Here is a 19,095-nt window from a genome sequence, read left to right on the forward strand (position 1 = left end):
ATCAGTGATCAGTTCAATATTCCATTCAATAAACATTCATATGAATTCGAAACTAGGGAGACAATTTGCATACTACAGGCCCTATTTTAAACGAAATATAACAAGTGCGTGTGACTATTGTCCGATCCTGTGTTTGAATAATGAGATGAAAAGGATTTTTTTATAATTTCTAATGCCTTGCCAATGTTTAAACTTAAGTTAATTAGGTTTAATTCGTTGTGTTTTATATCTATATATCGTTTCCAAGATTGAACTTACAATGTAAAAATTATATCACTGTATAGGCCTGCAATAGCCTATCATAAATTAATTATCAGGCTAAGTCTAGGCTAGGGTGTTCCTATAAGTTAATTAATCATGTTTTTGAGAAGTTCCAACCTAGTGTTAGCAAATTTTCGAACGTTTATCACAGTATTATTCATTGCAATCTTAGTATTATTTTTTCAAATGAAAATATTAAGTCTCGAAGAAAGTCAAAAACAATTGGGTAAGTTTGTGCTCTTTAATCACCTAGGCTAGTTTATTTAAGAAACTTTAATATCCAACAGTACAAATAAGTTACTGATCGATTCGATCGATAACCAAACTTAAACTACCTAATCATAACCTAAACTCTCTAGGCAATAACTTAGGTAGGTACCGGTTGTAAGTTAATTGCCTAGATCCCTAGTATGATAGAGTTGGACAAGTTTATCAAAGTTTTGCCGTTTTTTTATTGTAAAAACTAAGGATTAAGTAAGAATGTTATCAGCCTAGCTTGTTATGGTGATTGTTAAATCAACTGTTTCGTCACTCTTTGACAGTCTAAGCTTAATTCTGTGGAGGCACTGCCACAACCCAAGACTTCCTTTTAGGCTTTTTATTTCAACGACAACCACCATTTTACCAAAAATACTCCCGATAGACTACTCCAAATAAGTTAAAGCTTTTCAGGTTCATAGCATTTGCAATGATCAATGCCACCCTATCTCTGTGCAGCGAAAAAAGAGCTAATCAAGCCAATGGGTTCTGAACAGCCATTTCTCTAAAAGGCGATGTTGAAGATTTTGATAGAGGGAAGGCTGTCACACTTATCAGGAGGACCGGGACTCTAGAGCGCAGTACTTCAATATGTCATCCTGTAGCTTGAGTCAAAACCTTAAGTGATGCCTCCTTTTGGCAATCAAAATTTATTTTATTTTATTTGTATTCTCTGATAAATAGGATGCTTTTATTCACTTGGATATCTCATTGAGGAGCCTATTTTCTGTTGATCCAGCTTATTTAACTCGCGACTTGTCTGTCATATCACTGAGATTAAATTCTTCAATTTTAAAAATATTAGTAGGCTGGTGTTAATGTGCAGTAGAATCACTGTCCTCCGCCTCAAGTTAATCCAACTATAGTTTGGCCACTTATATAGCGATCTGGGCACTAATGCTAACCAATGCTAGAGGAGGTCGCTATCTAAGCGGTGGAACTATAGTCTCAAGATTGCATGCATACCTATGCCAACTCATGGATGTCTCTCTTGCTGCCGCTCAGTTGTTTATGTACCATTTACACATATTTGGGTGTTGTGTCTATCTTTGTGCATTTCTTGAGAGTTTTGTAGGTCTGTGTGTGTTTTTAACATTTTAACTAAAACATCCTAACTTAGTTGTTATTCATCAAATCAGCACTTACCGGTAGCAAATTTATTTTCATTGTGTACCTATCTCTCTTACAGTTTGCATTTAACTTAACTACTAAGCCTATAACTTAAATCATTTAAATTTACAAATGAAAAAAACCACCTTAAATGCAAACTTAGACCAACTTTGAGTATTACATTTTCAAAACAATATTTTGTAGCTATCAAAACTCAAATAGGCCTATGTAAGGAAGTGATTACTGTTTAATTATTTAAATTGTGCCTTTTTTAGAGAAAACCGTTGAGCAACTAGTCAAATCCAACAACAATGTAAGAAATAGCATATTGAGCAACTCGATAGATCAAAGGAAAACAAACTCAGACAGAGATTTAATCATCATTTACAACAGAGTTCCTAAAACAGGGTCAACAAGCTTTGTCAATGTGGCTTACGACATTTGTAAGCGGAACAGATTCAATGTTCTACACTTGAATGTGACAGCTAACCAGCATACAATGTCATTGGCTGACCAGGTAAGTAAATACTTCTAACTCTCTATCTTTCCCAGGAGAGAAAACTTAAACAGAACAATTTACAGCTTGTGACATCTAAGCTGGCACATGGCCTAGCGCAGGCAGTCTAGGCGGGAGGAGGGTGGAGGTAGGGAAAAGACCGCACTGCAAACATTTCAGCTACCTCACTCCCCTTGTATTATGTACTTGAGCGCCTTCAAATGGGTCGTGAGGACAGTTGATGCAACCCGCATGACGGAACATAATTTTTTTTATATAGGTAGGCCTACTAGTAGGGATTGGCCAAGTGCCAGCTTATATGTCACGAGATGTACCAAATCTTAATGAAATAATAATGCCAGTTAACGTAGATGTTGAAATTTTTTTTATTTTATTTGTATTAATCATAAGCATGTGCTAATAAACATAATTAGGATTAGGCCTATGATTATGATTTTAAATTATTCTTTAATGATTAACTTCATTCCAGGGAATGAGAAAACAAGCGCTCTTTTGCTCTTGGCTATCAACTTTATTTTATAGAAAAATCTGAACAGTTTTTAGCAAAATTTTCATATAGGCATTGAGTATACATATGCGTATAAGAGGGGACAAATAATGTTAATAGTAGTTACCAATTTTGGGTACCTACCTACCTAGTTTGGACCGCTGATGCTTGGGTCGCGGTAGTCGGTTGGTAGTGCAGTGTCTCTGAGCACCTTTTAATTATTTTGTAACACAAATATATTAAAACAACAAAACTACAACTGAACAAATTAATTGCATCGACAAAAACAAATTTTACTACATGTAGGCTTCACTATATTAAAAAAATAACTAAACTGCATTACCGTACTGACATGCACGAGGTGGCGTACCTCTTCAATAGGTAGCTAAGTTACTCTTCTTGTCCAGGTAACGGTAGCCCCCCGTTGAGTGTCTACTCTAGTATGTGTAGCCTACACTCAATGATATAGGGAATATAAGCTGTTACCGTCATTGCAAGACCTAGGCCCAGAACTCATATATTTTTCCTTTGGCTGTTAAACATCTTTTTTTACACTAGAATTGTAACAAGGTTATTAGGATATACATAAAGTAAATTTAATTTGTTTCAGTCTCGATTTGTTCATAATCTCACACATTGGACAGCTCGAAAACCTGGTCTCTATCACGGACATGTCAGCTTCATAGACTTTGCCAAGTGAGTTACGGTACATAAATAGGTAAACATAATTTATTCAATTTACCTACTTATAAATACAAAAATAATTGGGCTACTTTATACTAAGTACTGCCACACATAATTACCTATGAGCACAGACTTGCTTATTAAAGTTATGTATGAAGATGTCTGTGCCTGCAAACGTGAGATTTATTTGCTATTGGATTTTGAAAACTGTTAGCCTATTTATAAGAAGTCATTCAATCACATAATAATCGTGAAAAAGAACAATATTTAAGAGGGAAGACGACAGTCACTAAATATAGCTTTTATAGAATTGACCATGCTGTTAAAATAGACTCTAAACTAAATTTTCAAGACTGTCTAAACTAAGAAGAACTATTAAAATTAAGTTCCTAGATTTATTCCTAGCCATTACACCTATATTGAGTTAACAGAGTTATAACTTAAATGCCGGTACAGAGTTAACTTCAGTTAGTCTAAAGCCGGGTTTTGCTAGACGTGGAAGAGGAGAGCGGAGGGCGTTGAGCGGAAAAGCGATTCATGGCATTCCGCTCCGCTTCTAGGAAATCAGTTAAATTAAATTACCTAAGACAAGAGGAGTCCGCTCTGCGCATTCTTATCTCCGCGCTCTGCTTCCGTGCCTAGGAATAGCCAGCTTAAACAAGTACCGATGTAATTTTTCTGTTCTGTACATTATTTTTAGATTCTCTTCAATGTCCCAAAATTAAGACCATTACTTAAAATCTTGTAGGTGTTTTATTTGGTTTGTTAATTTTTCATGTTAATTTTAACAATTCAATACAGATTCGGGGTAACACAGAGACCAATTTACATAAACATCCTTCGAAAGCCACTGGATCGACTTGTCTCATATTACTACTTCCTCCGCTACGGAGACAACTACCGTCCGCACCTTCTGCGCAGCAGACATGGAGATAAGATGGTAAGATTATTAATCTGATACGCAGAAAATGCGGTAATTATTATCTCATTACTAAGAACATTAAACAAATTGCCGTCAATGACTCCATTGCCATCTCCAACTCACATAAAAGGTTCTTAAAAACATGAATAATAAATTAGGACAGATTTGAGAATTTTGACAGTAGCGCATCCTATACATGGATCCCATACATCCTATGGTTAAACTATTTTCATTTACAACGAAAAAATTGGCTACAGCTAGTTCATATAGATGGGATGTATTTTTAATATCCAAAAGACAATGATGGTATCAACCAATCATAGTAATTGTTTAAGATTCATTAAACACAGAAGTTTGAAAGAAGCAGCTTGGATGTAAAAATATATATATATATTTTTTTCCATTCACGTCTTTCCTTAGTTAGCAACTTTCTTTTACCTATTTTAAATGCTATGGAGGTTTTTACATTGTCTCTGATGGTTCACAGACATTTGACGAGTGTGTACAGCGGAGGTTAGACGATTGTAACCCAGACAACATGTGGCTGCAGATTCCATTCCTGTGTGGACACGCTGCCGAGTGCTGGTATGTTGCTGCCCTTACAACTTTACAAACAGTTTTAAGTAAGGGATGATGATCTTTTTACAAGTAAGAAAGTTGATTTATTTCACAAAAAATATCATACGTAACAATGAGAAGTGAGTAATATCGGATTAAGGTCGAATCGAGCCAAAGGCATGCTTTCGAACACACACAATCAAAAAATTTGACACAGATGTTCATGATTTGCCGTAACCTCATGAGATGATAACAATCCATCCATGACTGCATTAGACCTTCACAATTTTATGATCAATCAAGATTTTTGTTTCTTAGGGTTCACGGCAGCAACTGGGCGTTAGAGGAAGCCAAACGTAACCTATTGGCGCACTACCTGGTGGTGGGGGTGACGGAGGAACTGACTGACTTCATCGCCATCCTTGAGTCTGCTCTTCCAACCATCTTCCACGGGTCCTTGCAACACTTTCAATCCAGTAAGTTAGGACTAGGCAAAAAAGGGGAAATTAAAACAAAGCGATTTTCAAACCCCCCTCCACATTCTTCATTTCTCTTTCAATATTTTACTATCCCTCACACCTTATAACTATTTTCATACTAACTGCATAAGTTTACACTTCTCCATTTTATGGTATAAAATGTTAAATTAAATACTGACAGTGAATTATTATTACTGTATTATTACCAATTGAGATGGAGATGCCACCTAGGTGTTAACCCAAATATAAGTGAACGATGGGAGTTAATTGGGTAAGATGATTTGTGTAGCTTTGTTACTGAGATCAGCTGTTCATTAGTAAGGGTTATTAATTAGATACCTAATGATCAGGAACAGCTGGGTTCAGTTTTGAACCATTAAAAACAACTGGCTTTTCTCAAGATCAAACCAGCGACCTTTTGAATTACTTTATAACGTAATGAGAGATGACATTTTTTTTTATTTTGTGTGTTTTAGCCCTATTATCTTTATATAAGTTTATTGTTTGGAAATTATCCAAACCGTTGTCTTGTTGCTGTCTAACTTCAACCTTTTGTTAAATATAATTTGATATCCCAATGACAAAATGGTGTGCAGGTCCAAAATGATCCCTGCTATAGATCAAACAAGCAGTTTTCAAAATTGAAGGCGAACACTACAATTCAATTCAATTCAATTCAATTTGTTTATTCACAGCAGAAGCCATTGTACAATAATACCATTACATACGGGAGATAACAAGCAATAATAAATACTAAATAATACAATAGGTGAACACAAGATGCATAAGAATAGTAATACTACTAAATAGAACATACAAAATTACAAAACTACAACAATCCTACTTCCTGCAGAAAGTTCTGTCACCATTGCAATCTTAACTTGTTCCAGGCAACAAGTCACATCTGAGAAAGACTAACCAAAAAGTGGAACCTTCTGAAGAAACGGTTGCGCAGATCAAGAAGTCTCGGATTTGGAGGATGGAAAATGAACTCTACGAGTTTGCTTTGGAACAATTTTATTTTTTGAAGAAGAGAATGGGGATTGGACCAGACGGCGTGGTGTTTGACAAAGGGCAACAGTTCATGTTTGAAAAAATTAGTCCGAAATAAGAGAAACCAAATCTAATACACATTCCATTAAAATGTGAAAGCGTAAATTTTACCCTTCATGAAACGAGTAGAGAAAAGTTTCTGACTCTAAAATACTCTGAATGAATATTTGAGTTTCTAACAAATCAGTTCCAAACCGTTTTAGCACCTCCATTACACAAGCTAGTTATGGCTGGGTAAAAAATATCTCAATATTTTTGTCTTTTTGTGAATTACAGTAGTTTAAAACTGAAAAAGGCTATAGCACATTGAAATAACTTGAGGGGCTGTCAAAACAATATAACCCAGCTTACACACAACAAAATAAATCTTTCTTTTAAATTTATATAGAAGAAGGAGTAAAATGAATTGCACGACAATGACTGCTGTGATATAAAGCGAGAACTTATTTCTTAACAATTCCCTTTAAATAAATGTTAAATAAAAAAAAACCTTACTCTTTGTGCTTTTGCCAAAATTATTTTTTACTAGCTGGCCCGACAGACGTCGTCCTGTCCTAATGTGATTTTATGTCAAATGCTCGTTCATTTTCAAGATGAGCTCGTTCGCATGGCTCAATCACGTCCTGATTGAAGTTCGTTCGCTACGCTCACTCACCTTTAGGTTGGAGCTCGTTCGCTGCGCTCACTTGCCTTCAGGTCAGCTCGTTCCCTACGCTATCTCACCTCCAGGTTGAAGTTCGTTCGCTACGCTTACTCACCTTTTGGTTACAAATTAGCTGTTGTCATAAATAATAATAAAAAAAAAAATAATAGTGATGCACCCTGTTGGTAAACCTATTAACTTTTTAATGCTATTGAACATCACAGAATCAAATTGATTAGTTGAACCAGCTGTTAAGATTCTTTAATTCCATTTAAATATGAGTACTCATAAGGTTAACATGGGAAACTCCAGAGCCACTGGGGCGGAGCCCTTTTGACGGATCTGCACCAAACTTCACACAGACCATCCTTGAATAATGCTTAATAATGCCTGAAAGTTTCATTACAATCTGTCGAGCGGTTTCAGAGTCCACAAAGGACAAACAAACATACATTGGATTTTATATATATAGATTGAAAAAAGATAATAAAATAGTAGGGGATATGGCATTTTGTTGGCCATTATGAACTATATATAAACACATGATTTTTATGGCTGAAAGCAAGCGAAGTACTTTTCTCCCTTGAAATAAGTCTTTTAGAGCTGTTTGTCACTCATGTGTGAATTAATGCTAATGTTGAATATTAACACTCTTGAAAAACATCTCCTAAGCCTTTGGTTGGTTTGTGAAAGTTTATGTTCTGCCTATAGACCAAAGTAATATTTTTACTTACTAAATTAGAAATACTTTCCTATGAGTCAGTTGTAACTAGTTTTTTGACTAAAAAAAGGACGTACTTGAGTGAGCCACTCATTGATTGTGCAACAAAATTATATTTAATCTTTCAGATTACTATAGAAAAATTGATTTGGAAACAAAAGATGCTGTATCACAATAAGTTGTGATTGTCTTTAGTATATTTCTATTGTATGTTCTATCAGAAGTCAAGGACTATGTTTTAAGTTTGGAAAAGTGATTAAGTTAGTTTAGGAAGAATGGAACAGGATTTTACTTCAGATTACTAGTCAATATACTGATATACATTGTACAATCGTTGAAGATTATTAAAATTGCAAGACTTGCGCATTTGACTATTAATAGAACAGTATCGAAACGTTAATGATTGCGTTTGCAATATGCTTGGGGCATATAAACATTTGCAAAACATCTTAAAATAAAATGTAATTTATTTATACATTTATACACTTATACACTTTTTTTACTTTAAACATGATCAAAACAAAATAAACTACATTAAAGGATTGTGGATTAGATTGTAGAATTAGTTGTACATACACATTAGCAATATTTAATGCTTGTTCGGTTTGTACATTAAATTTTTAACCTCATGTAAATAAATAACATAGGTAACCTTTATAATAGTAATGTTATGAAATGTTGTAGTAAAAAAAAATGTTTATGTTATTTTCTATACACTTTTACATGGCATTTTCTGCAGGGCCAGGAAAAAAATTGTAGGTGTGTTTAAAGTTGATCAGCCATGACACCAACAATTGAATGGTATGGTTAAAAATGTGTTATACTGTCTAATATTCTTTTACTAACCTGATGGACTACATTTAAAACCTCCTGATTTGAACATGAACCCTACAAAATATTTATCACCTTTAATGTCATCCTGCATAGATATTTTTTGATATTTATGTTGTTTTATAGCTAAGTTAACCCTTTTAACCTCTTTGAATTTAATTTGGTTAAATAATGCCAGTAGTTAGAAACATTTTAATCACAGTTGCAATTCTTTATAAATACCTGTTTTGTCAACTTCCATCTGAGATGATTACAATTTATTAAGTTGGGCCTCATGCAAGTTGTTCTACATGATAACTGATAATAGAGGCGGGACTAAAACACAACTTTCATTTTTTTGACAGGAGAGATAACACTAACTGACTAAGATCAGCTGTTTTATCAGTCAGGATCATTTATTGGCCCAATGATCAGGAACAGCTGGGTCCAGTTTCGAACCATCAAAAAGATACTGACTTTTCTCAAGATCGAAGGATGACTTTTTGATTGTTGGGCGAGTTCTTTAACCACTCAGCTACCCAGCCGGGCAATGCTGATTATACAAATTCCCTAGCGTATTCATTCTAGACTTGGTGTTCAGCTGTCATTATTGAGTTTTGATTGCACATATAATTGTATGTAAATGTTTTATCTGATATCTCATACTTTGAGGTTCAAAGGGTTACTAAAGCATTGTAGATTGTAGTCAATGAATAATTAATTGTGATCATCTTGACATATTTAATCACTATTCTAGTTCAGTAATTGTTTCAGTATTAAGTTTAGTAGTTGTATAATACTTATAAAATATTTATTTTATTTTGTTGTAATCCAGATATTATTTTCACCTGTCAGTATTTTAATTGTTACATATAAAGGGTGGTCCATGATAACCGCTAACATTTTGTTTTTTGACAGCTCAGCTATTTCATGGGTTAGAGAGATGATTTTTGCGTTGAATGGTTCCTTAATTAATAGCATTTTTTGTAATTATAAGTTGTTAAAACTATTCAACTTTTCTAATGGATGTGGCATAAAAAAAAAATAATGTTTAAAATCCATGCAATGTTTTTTTTTTGCGGGTGTGAAGTAATAAATAAAAACAATACTGTGTTAAATAACAATTACCGTTTATTAAAACTAAAAAAAATATGAATAAAACTCAAATTCATGAATTTCTTTGAGTTTTAAAAACTGTAATTGTTATTTTATACAGTGTTGTTTTTATTTATTACTTCACACTTACAAAAAAAAAAAAAAACATTGCACAATTTTCACACATTATTTATTTTTTTGTGCCACCTCCATTAGAAAAGTTTAATTGTTTTAACCACTTATTTTATTTTAACAAAAAAATTCTATTAAGGAATCATTTAACACAAAAATCATCTCTTTAACCCATGAAATAGCTGAGCTGTCAAAAAACAAAATGTTAGCGGTTATTATGGACCACTAGAGTGATTTAAGCTTTGGGAATTATTTAAATATGACTACACTGGATTGTAAGTAAATACCTAATTTTGAGAGGTTATTTTAGAGTGACAAGTTACATAATTATTTTGTAGTAATTGCTTTTGTCAAAATCGTGTTTGAATTAGTGGTAGCACAATTTCGTCACAACTACACATGCCTCCAATATTGTTATGGGAATAAAATGTCAAAATTTATTATAATAGACAAAATAAATGTACAGTACTGTAGGGCCTAAGTACTATCTCTGAATGAAAAATGTAACATTTTCATGGTTTGAACGGGTTTGAACCAGTAAGCTTATATTTTAATGTCATAAAAGATATTTCTTGTGCCGTCTTAGCTTCGAGAAGTTTCTACCCAATTTGTAAATAGGACTTACAAAGGCTTTTTACTTATAAATACTAGTAAAATTTTAGTTGAGTAGACTAATATATTTTTCTAACACAACTGTATGTTAAGTTTTATTTTATAATATGTTAAGTTTTATTATTTGTTACAAAAATGTGGACAAAAATAATTTACGTTTCATCAGAAACCAACTAATAAATACAATATAAATTTTCTCTCTATACATTTTCAATTAAATTCTTTTCTCTTTTTTATGTTCAGGCTGAATACAGTAATTGTCTCTGAATCCCCAAAATTTTAGTTTAATGAAGAACAAGTGTTTTTTAACTTCATATATATTTTTATTGTTGAGACAGAATTAACAGCTTCACAGCCACTGACAATGGCTAGGGAAGTAATTGTTTCACCTTTATCTTTTCCGTCCCGATTATTCTTTTACCATTGTTACACATTATTTAGTAGATGGTTGCTGATTTTCATTATAAAACATACCACTATGTTCTAGGTGTAACTCGCCTCTGTGTTGTATGGCAAAGGTCAAATAATCGGGAAGAAAAAAGCCTTGTTTCTTGATTATAAGTTAATTTAAAATTTTTTGTAACAGTTCTGGATATCAATGTGTAAGAACTAACCCATGCAGTAAACCATTTATTTAGCTAATGGTGGGAAAACATTAAAAGTTTGTTACTGTTAAATGTATGTATATAACCTGCATTTGCTCTTTCATAAACTTCTTGGCAGCTTTAATTCAAATTCCATTAAGTTTCTTTTCTAACAACGCATTGTACGTTAAATAAAAGCCTGTTTTGAAACAAAGCCTTATGTTAAAAAGATGCAAATTAGATTTTGGATGAGAATTTACTATCGTACCTGAATATTATTTATTTGATGATTTAAATCAGATTAATATTGAAAGTTAATTGGAAAATAAATTACATTTTAATACAATATTTTTTTAAATTACTGTCCTCATTTTCAAATTCAACATTTTACACTTAAAATTTACCACTGCAACAAGGTATGAAGATATTTTGAACCAGTTGCATCATTACACTGTTGTTAAGTTAACCAACAAGAGTGTAGCCTCAGCACTCGATTTCATCTAGTGATAAAGTCAACTAAGCAAGGACTTTCTGGATACTAGGGTAGCCTAGTTAAAATACTAGTCTGGATACTAGGGCATTAGATGACATCGAGTGCTGAGGCTACACTCCTGTTCGTTAACTTAACGACAGTGTAATGGTGCAACTGGTTCAAAATATCTTCATACCACGTTGCTCCTGGTCGCAAGTTTCTTCTCAGGCATCTTTCGATGAATTTCCGCTTCAACGGAACGATGGCGATGGACTTTCTTGCACATTTTCCCATCTCGGGTCGATTAGTGATGATCCCGTTGACTGCTAGCTGTTTCACTTGATCAGTTAACGGTGTGTGAAACAATTCATCTGTGTCAAACAGATAGCCATATCTTCCATTCACATAGGTTGACTTCCCACTATGGGGAGGACTGTAGATGCAGACAGCAGCATCAATCTTGCAGAGTTCGATGCAATCAGCATCGTATTCAGAAAAAGCTCTCTTTGGTCTTATGAAGGTTGGCTTTTCATCACAATAGTCAATGTTCAGATCTTTAGAATCAATGACTTCTTTCATCTTCTTTTCTCGAAGCCACATTTCATTGAAGGATTCATCATATTTTATACTTTCAAGAGATGCTTGAATCTCATTTATCTCAGTTTCACTTATCTGAGAATTCTCAAACTCTTCATCAGTGATGTCTTCATCTTTAACCACCAATTTCGGTCCAGCTTGAATCTTTGTTGTTGAAAATTTTTGTGGATGCTCAATTTCTCCAGCCTTATTTTCATTGGCCCATGAAGTTGCTGCAGTTATCTTTTCAATTGGGCGATCTATCTTCTTATGGAGTATCTGCTGAACGGTACTCGCTAAATCAACATGAAAGGAGCATCTTGCCTTTTCTTCAAACAGTACGCCAGCGGCAATGTATTCTGGCGACTGATATTCTCCATAATGGAGTTGGTAAGCTTCTAAAATTTCTGAATCAGTTAAAGAGTCAATAAACGAATTATGATCAAAATCACAAAGTTCCTCCAAATTTAGTTCTCCATAGGTTTTGTTGTTTTTAATACAAAATAGTCTTTTATAAACGGTGACAATTGCTCTGTCAGCCAGAAAATACTGCAGATATTTCTTCTTTACTATGCCTCCAAAGTTGAAACTAGCGGAAGCCATGTAGGCGGTTATACCACCGGCAAGTACTTTGTGCTTCATAGCAGCACGATCATGTTGGTACGTCTCACACGCAGTCATGGCTGGTAAGCTAAACGAACAATGTGCTAAGGCCCATGTTAATTTTTTTCAAATTTCAAATCAATTTTTTTTAGCTTATTTTTGGGCCTATCTTAATTTATAAAGGGATTCTGCACATATAAAAGGAAAATATCTTTCTAACATTATGCGTAGATTTTCCCTGTGATGCACACGAGCTGAGAAAAAAGTTTTTAAAGAAACGTGCTTACCTATATATAGATATTATTTTAGTTAAATTTTGTTTTTGATTGGAATTTGTTTATTTATTTCATAGCAGAATAGTGTTGACTGATAGACTCAATGAATAAAGACTACATTTCTCAGAAACATTAGCGATGCTTTGGCTATGAGCAATGTTTAATCATTCATTTCACTTTATCAACTGTCAATTTTGCTTTACGATTTATTAATGAGTAATCTCATCAGAATGATTGCATCAAATAGGAAGCTACACATAAATTTATCAGCTCATTGAAATGTATAAAACCACCATTCACTCTGTTCACATTTATCACTATGTTTGTAAGATAAATATTCTCAGTATTGTACATGTTGATAAAATGCTGTTGACTTTATATTTGTATTGTCTTGTGATAAAGTATATTTATATATGTGTTTCTTTCAATCAACCTATACTTGTCTCCACAAATGGAAAAGGTTTAGTTTGATAACCTCCAATTTATAAGAATCATAAGAATTATAAGAATCATTCAATTAGGTACATTGAATTTGAAAAGATTCCCTCAATTGTGTTCCAAAAAATGGGTGATTATTTCTATGTTATAAAACAAGTTTGCGTATTTAAAAGGCACATTTATGTGTCTTAATTGCAGAAAACTAAAGTCATTAAATGGTATTTAATGTCAAAAATAAATGAAAGAACTATAGTTTCCTCCACGGTGATTTTTATTTATTTTTTTGAATATTTTAAAAATAAATTTGATCAAAACTATGTGAATTAACATACTGTACAAGATTTTTCTAAATCTGTATTTTTGTAGTTTAACAGCAACACAAATTATACTTGCTTTACCCAAAGATTAATATAATATTAGAAACTCAAGGAATTTGACAATTTATTAAACAGGGTAAAGTACTTCTCTTAAAACCCAAAATATTTTTGTAAAATTGATCAGTATACAAATTTTCACTGAGATAAAAAAGTATGGTTAATTTAAGATTCACATTTAAATACACCTCAAAATATTTAACAACACTTTTTTATAAAAAAATATTGGTCGGAAATATAAATCCCAGCGACATTGACATAATTGTAGGTAACTGTTAAGTATAGTTGAGCCACAGATAAAATTTTTGTACGGTACCATTGACTATATAATATAGTCAATGACGGTACTAAATATACTACAAACATAGTAGGCCCTATAGTAGAATGATACTAAAAAAATAATAATAGTAGTACTTTGGAATATTATGGTTGTTTGTATTGTATGGAGTGTGGGTGCCTCGAGAGAAAAACCGGAAATGGTCCCATGACCTTCAGGAACTATTGCTTGTAACTTTCCTGGTTATATAAACAAGGACGTCTGCTTGCACCTTAGCTCTTCTGTCTTGTCAAAAGGTCAAAATGTTGTCTTCAGTATTTTAGAGGATATAAACATCTGTTGTGCCTCGATAGTCGATGATATTAAAATTGAGTAATGTTTACCGAAGAATTTGTTGTGTTAAACAGGATTTGAATATTTAAATACCCCCGCCGCAGCAAACCTGCAGACTAAGCGAATTTCCATTTGCCTGATTGGATTTACACTAAAATATCTCCTTAAAAATATCACATTTATTCCCTATTTAAATAGAATCAGTTTAACACATAGTTAGGTTTGCTGCAACAGGGAGGGTGAAAGTGTTTTTTTATGTAAAATGTTAATAGTTAGTAAGAAATAAAAACATTTTCCAAATTTGGGCAAAACATGTTAATAAACAAGCAAACTACAACAGTTTACTTATTCTCCATAAGAATAACATGAGAATTTTAAATTTACAATTTTTTGGAATTTTCTCCGTAACCATTAGGCGCATTATAACGCTTCAATATACTAAATTATTTGTTTTTTTAAGCTCTACAAAATTGTTTGGAAAGAAATTGCAAAATTTTATGTTTTTTGGGTCAAAAATGGGAAAAACCCATTTTTACCCCATAAACCCCCGTTCCCATGGTCCAATCATGCTGGTTCGCGAACTCGTTCGAATAAACGTAGGTTTACAGGTTTGTACCAAATTTCATTAAAATCGGATCATTTTTGCTCGAGTTATCGCGCTAACGGACACATATATATATATATATATAAATATATATATATATATATGAATTTGAACGGATGGTGTTTTTGGCCTCTAGGGACCTCAAAACGAAAAAAAAAATCGGTCCCGGGTCCAGGTCTTACCATGAGTACTACGGTAATAGCTTATTCCCTATATGGGAAATTCGCTAAAATATTCCCTATATGGGAAATTCGCTAAAATAAAATATTATCTGAATACTGTAGATCTTAATGGATGCAAAATTACAGATAAAAAATACATTTTATTTTTCAAGACATTTTGGGTACAATTTTAACCATAGGATAAGGACGTGTTTTTCACATTTGAATTTATTAAATTAACTTTTAATAAATTCAAATTCTTATACAAAACTGAAAAAAATAAAGATCTTATACATATGTGGGCTAAAAATTTGTGTTTTTTAAACAACATCGTATTACAGATTTTTGGTAAAAAGTTGTTCTGGAAATTGAACTGACAATTTATATAGCAGGAGACAAATTTTGTTGTCATACTTTTTAGTAAAACACCTTGTTTGTTAACTAGTTATTGGGTTTTACCATAGATAAAACATAGTCCCTTAGGTTTTACCAAACAATTTTTTTTAGGCTGGAATAAAATTAATTATTTAGTATCCTCAATCTATGACTGTGCCAACATTTAAAATATTATTTTTTTTAAATAAATGACTCGATTCTTTATAAAAATGTAATGATATAAATTTTTCTGCCAGCTCAAAACCCATCTTGAATTCTCGTGCAAGTGTTTTGCAACAAAAATTTTAGGGCTCGTCCGGGATTTGAACCCGGGACCTCTCGCACCCTAAGCGAGAATCATACCCCTAGACCAACGAGCCATGTTCGAGCGCATCGATATTAGCGCAGATGGCAGCACATGGCCATCCAGCTGTGATTTCGAACTGATGTTTTTTGTTTTCATGCATGACGTCACGCTGTCAGTTCAGTTCAGTCAGATCAGAAATCAGAAATGCAGAGATTCATGGCCGATGATAGTCCTTCTGGAGTAAATGCGAAATGGAGATTTAAAATTTTTGTTTGCTGATTAAGTAAACATAAAGTGTGATGATATTATAGAACAATTTGTGTTATTGGAACCATCAAACTTCTTTCAGGTAAATTTAAGTGTAGTTGTTTCCATCTACTTAAATCAATCAAGTGTCACGTTGGATGAATGTTTTTATGGGCAAGGTAATTAATTTACTCTTTTAGATTATTTTTTTTACGTTAACATTAGGTGGGGTATACAAACAAACGGTTTTATTCCCAATAAATTTGTGTCGAATATGAGTAATTTAGTATTGATCGAATTCCAGAGTCATCTCTCCCTCTGATAATTATTTAGGCTACAGTGGAAAACCTAACCTTATTGTTTTGGTTCTGTCAAACTAGTAATTTATTTGACTTCTTAGAGAAAACTTCTTAATCTATGGCAAATTTTAAAATGGTACTTATTTATGACACAAACATAAGGCTATTCTAGAACTAGTTTCAAATAAAGGCTAATTGAAATCCTTTCTGACTCCACGGTCTAAGTAGGCCCTAAGTTAGGCCAAAGTTAATTGTCGATGGTATTATCGATCACAAAATATCGATCCGATAAGTTAGATAACCAAACATAGGTTAGCGGTAATTATTTAATATGTCTACACCGGGATATGATGTAGCTAAATTTTTTATGTCTAAGTTTAAGTTAACTTAGGCCTACTTAAAATTTTTTTCGCCCTGAATCCGAAAATGCAATCAGTTTTTGTCGGAGAAATTCCTAAGTGGCCGTACATTTAAATAATTAATATCAAGCTTCAGTTTCGTTGAGTTACCTAGGCCTATACAGATATTTGTGGTTTGGACGCGTCCAAGTTCTAGCAGCGACTAACACAGAAAGGGGAGGAAGGTTTGTGGAGTGAAAACAGCTGTTAGCGGTTTACATTCGATGCTAAATAAACAAAATCACACATGACGACATTATAGCAAAATCAGAAAACAGTATGCAATAATTAGATTTGTAAAAGCAAATTAATGGACTTTGATGCCGTTTAGAAAATACAGTAACTCAACTACGATAACTTACATAAACTATTAACTTTATCACATTAACTTAATTATTAAAAAATGGAATTTATTCTCGTAAAATACAAGTAATAGAAGCTATGCCACTGCCACTTCAATAGCGACATGATCGTCCTCATTTCAACCCTCAACGTCTGTTAACAAGCCATAACTTAGTGCATAGGCCTCTTTTTTGAGGTTTGATTGGACGCAAAAGTTCAATTCCCTAATTCAATAAGTTGGAAAATTATTGCACAATCTTCCAGACATTGAACAGTGTAACTTAGTATTGCGCAATATCCTGTCAGTCTACCAATTCATCTGCTCGAGGTAACTTAGGTCGTTTTTGTGTAAAAATTTTGTTTTAAACAATTCAATAGCAATGTTTCAACTAGCGCAACTTGTGAATTTGAGATCTTCAAAAGAATTTCCTGTAGCAAGATGGCATAAAGCTATAGGCCTAAACAAATGATGACTAACGTAAATGGCATCCCTCGCATCGACTTTCTTACTATGAGGCTCAACCAATGGTTGTGAAACTTAATTGTCAGGTAATCGATCCTGCGTCTAATCTGAGCATGTCACTTGGTTCACGTATTCAAAGCTCATTCAGCAGTCTTTCGTGAGTAAATTTCCTCCTTTTTTCAACCACTCCTTCATCCAACCTTTTTTTCCTCTTCTTTGGCTTCCTCAGCAATGGGATTATCACAAACGCTGCAGCAAAATCACACCACATGATAACTAAACTAAAACATGTTACTGCCCTGAAACTAAACCAGGATTGACAACTTTAACTCAACTGTGGGTTCCACAAATTTAGTGAACTGAGTATGGTCGCTCTTTAACAAGATAGCGCAATATATTGTACGATTAATATTGACCGTGCATGGGCCCCTAACTCATCCACACAATATTTTCATTTAGGCTCAAGTTGAAGCATGCCGTGATGGAGCAATGGCCTCTGCTGGTGTTGGTGCTTGTTGTGGGGCCGCTGGGACGAGCGGTGATGCACAGCGGAAGCTCAGGACCTTGTGATAGGACAAGAAAAGTTCACACGGATACCTGGGGTGTCATCACCGATGGACCTCCAGGCTCCAACTATACTCAGAACTCTCACTGCGAGTGGCTCATAAAAGGTAAACATGTTTGAAAACTACGACGATTGTCGAGTATAGGCCTATCTCTATTTTACAATTAAAAGTTACTGGTACCGGTACTGAATTTAAGTAACACAAACACATGCTTTGCACTTCAAGAATCGAGGGCTAAGTGGGGAATGAACGCTTTGCCAAATTCTAGATCATTTTAAAAACTAAGATATATTCTGCAAGGTCCTGCTATAAAAATAATTTTTTTTGAGCTTTGGTAGCTAACTTGGGAATTTTGGTAATCTATTATTATCTATGTCACTACATTTTCAAAAGCGTTTAGCTGAATTTGGGGTGGACCTATTTTTTACCAATGCAGTTTTGTCTTAAATAATTATAATATTATAAAAACTGCCTTGTAGAGACTCAGGAACATGAAGAATGTTTACCAGCATTACATTATTTATGATTGTGTTGCAAATTTAAGATTGATAATCAACACCTTGTAGGTTGCGTTATGAAGTTTTTATTCAAAGTTTATTTTCCAATAACCAGTGTTAAAACTTTCAGCCAACAGCAGTGAGCAGTTTATATCACTCAATTTTACTCTGATGGGAACGGAGTGTTCGTATGATTATGTGTACGTTTACGACGGAGACTCATTCAACTCCCCTGTTCTCGGAAGTTTTAGCGGTAGAACTCGCCCCCAAACTGTTGTTGCCACTTCTGGATTTGTAAGTTACCCTACTTCATATTTTAAATGTAACAGTAACAATGTAACAATGTGCAGTAAGTTAGGATGTTTTGTTAATCGACAGAGCAAACTATGATGAACCGAGACCTTGAACTTTTTATGATCATTGTCTTCACAACAAACTACCGTACTTATATAACTATGGTACCTTTACTCTACAGGAGTAGTAACGTAAAACTCAGATTAAGTTACTCAAATGAAACTAATAAAAATGCAACCAACAAAACTGCAGTCAACTTTGATTAATGC

At 33.5% G+C, this 19,095-nt stretch overlaps 2 protein-coding genes and 1 non-coding gene across 3 annotated transcripts in view; 2 read left to right on the top strand and 1 right to left on the bottom strand.

The window, feature by feature from the left end:
* Nucleotides 1–6,558, top strand: LOC129000895 (heparan sulfate 2-O-sulfotransferase 1-like). The gene is made up of 7 exons (XM_054427969.1): nt 1–487; nt 1,905–2,146; nt 3,244–3,329; nt 4,119–4,257; nt 4,727–4,824; nt 5,116–5,273; nt 6,167–6,558. The coding sequence occupies exons 1-7, from the start codon at nt 358–360 to the stop codon at nt 6,385–6,387; spliced, it is 1,074 nt and encodes a 357-aa protein (XP_054283944.1). The 5' UTR covers nt 1–357; the 3' UTR covers nt 6,388–6,558.
* A 9,164-nt stretch (nt 6,559–15,722) lies between these two features.
* Nucleotides 15,723–15,794, bottom strand: Trnap-agg (transfer RNA proline (anticodon AGG)). The gene has a single exon. It is a non-coding gene; the product is annotated as a tRNA-Pro (tRNA).
* A 180-nt stretch (nt 15,795–15,974) lies between these two features.
* Nucleotides 15,975–19,095, top strand: part of LOC128999693 (multiple epidermal growth factor-like domains protein 8) — a 54,348-nt gene continuing 51,227 nt past the window's right edge. The window contains exons 1-3 of the mRNA XM_054426320.1: nt 15,975–16,070; nt 17,929–18,140; nt 18,663–18,826. Coding sequence (XP_054282295.1) covers nt 17,951–18,140; nt 18,663–18,826 — 354 coding nt within the window. The 5' untranslated portion in view covers nt 15,975–16,070; nt 17,929–17,950. The remainder of the gene's footprint in view (nt 16,071–17,928; nt 18,141–18,662; nt 18,827–19,095) is intronic.

The sequence above is a fragment of the Macrosteles quadrilineatus genome, unplaced genomic scaffold, assembly GCF_028750875.1.
Source record: "Macrosteles quadrilineatus isolate MER2022 unplaced genomic scaffold, UCM_ALF_1.0 Scaffold_8__2_contigs__length_117827958, whole genome shotgun sequence".
In the NCBI taxonomy this organism is placed as follows: Eukaryota; Metazoa; Arthropoda; class Insecta; order Hemiptera; family Cicadellidae; genus Macrosteles; species Macrosteles quadrilineatus.

Coding starts and splice junctions, on each gene's coding strand:
- LOC129000895 (XM_054427969.1), top strand. CDS start 358: ATGTTTTTGAGAAGTTCCAACCTAGTGTTAGCAAATTTTCGAACGTTT. Junction 3,330..4,118: donor AGCTTCATAGACTTTGCCAA/GTGAGTTACGGT, acceptor AATTCAATACAG/ATTCGGGGTAACACAGAGAC. Junction 5,274..6,166: donor CTTGCAACACTTTCAATCCA/GTAAGTTAGGAC, acceptor AACTTGTTCCAG/GCAACAAGTCACATCTGAGA.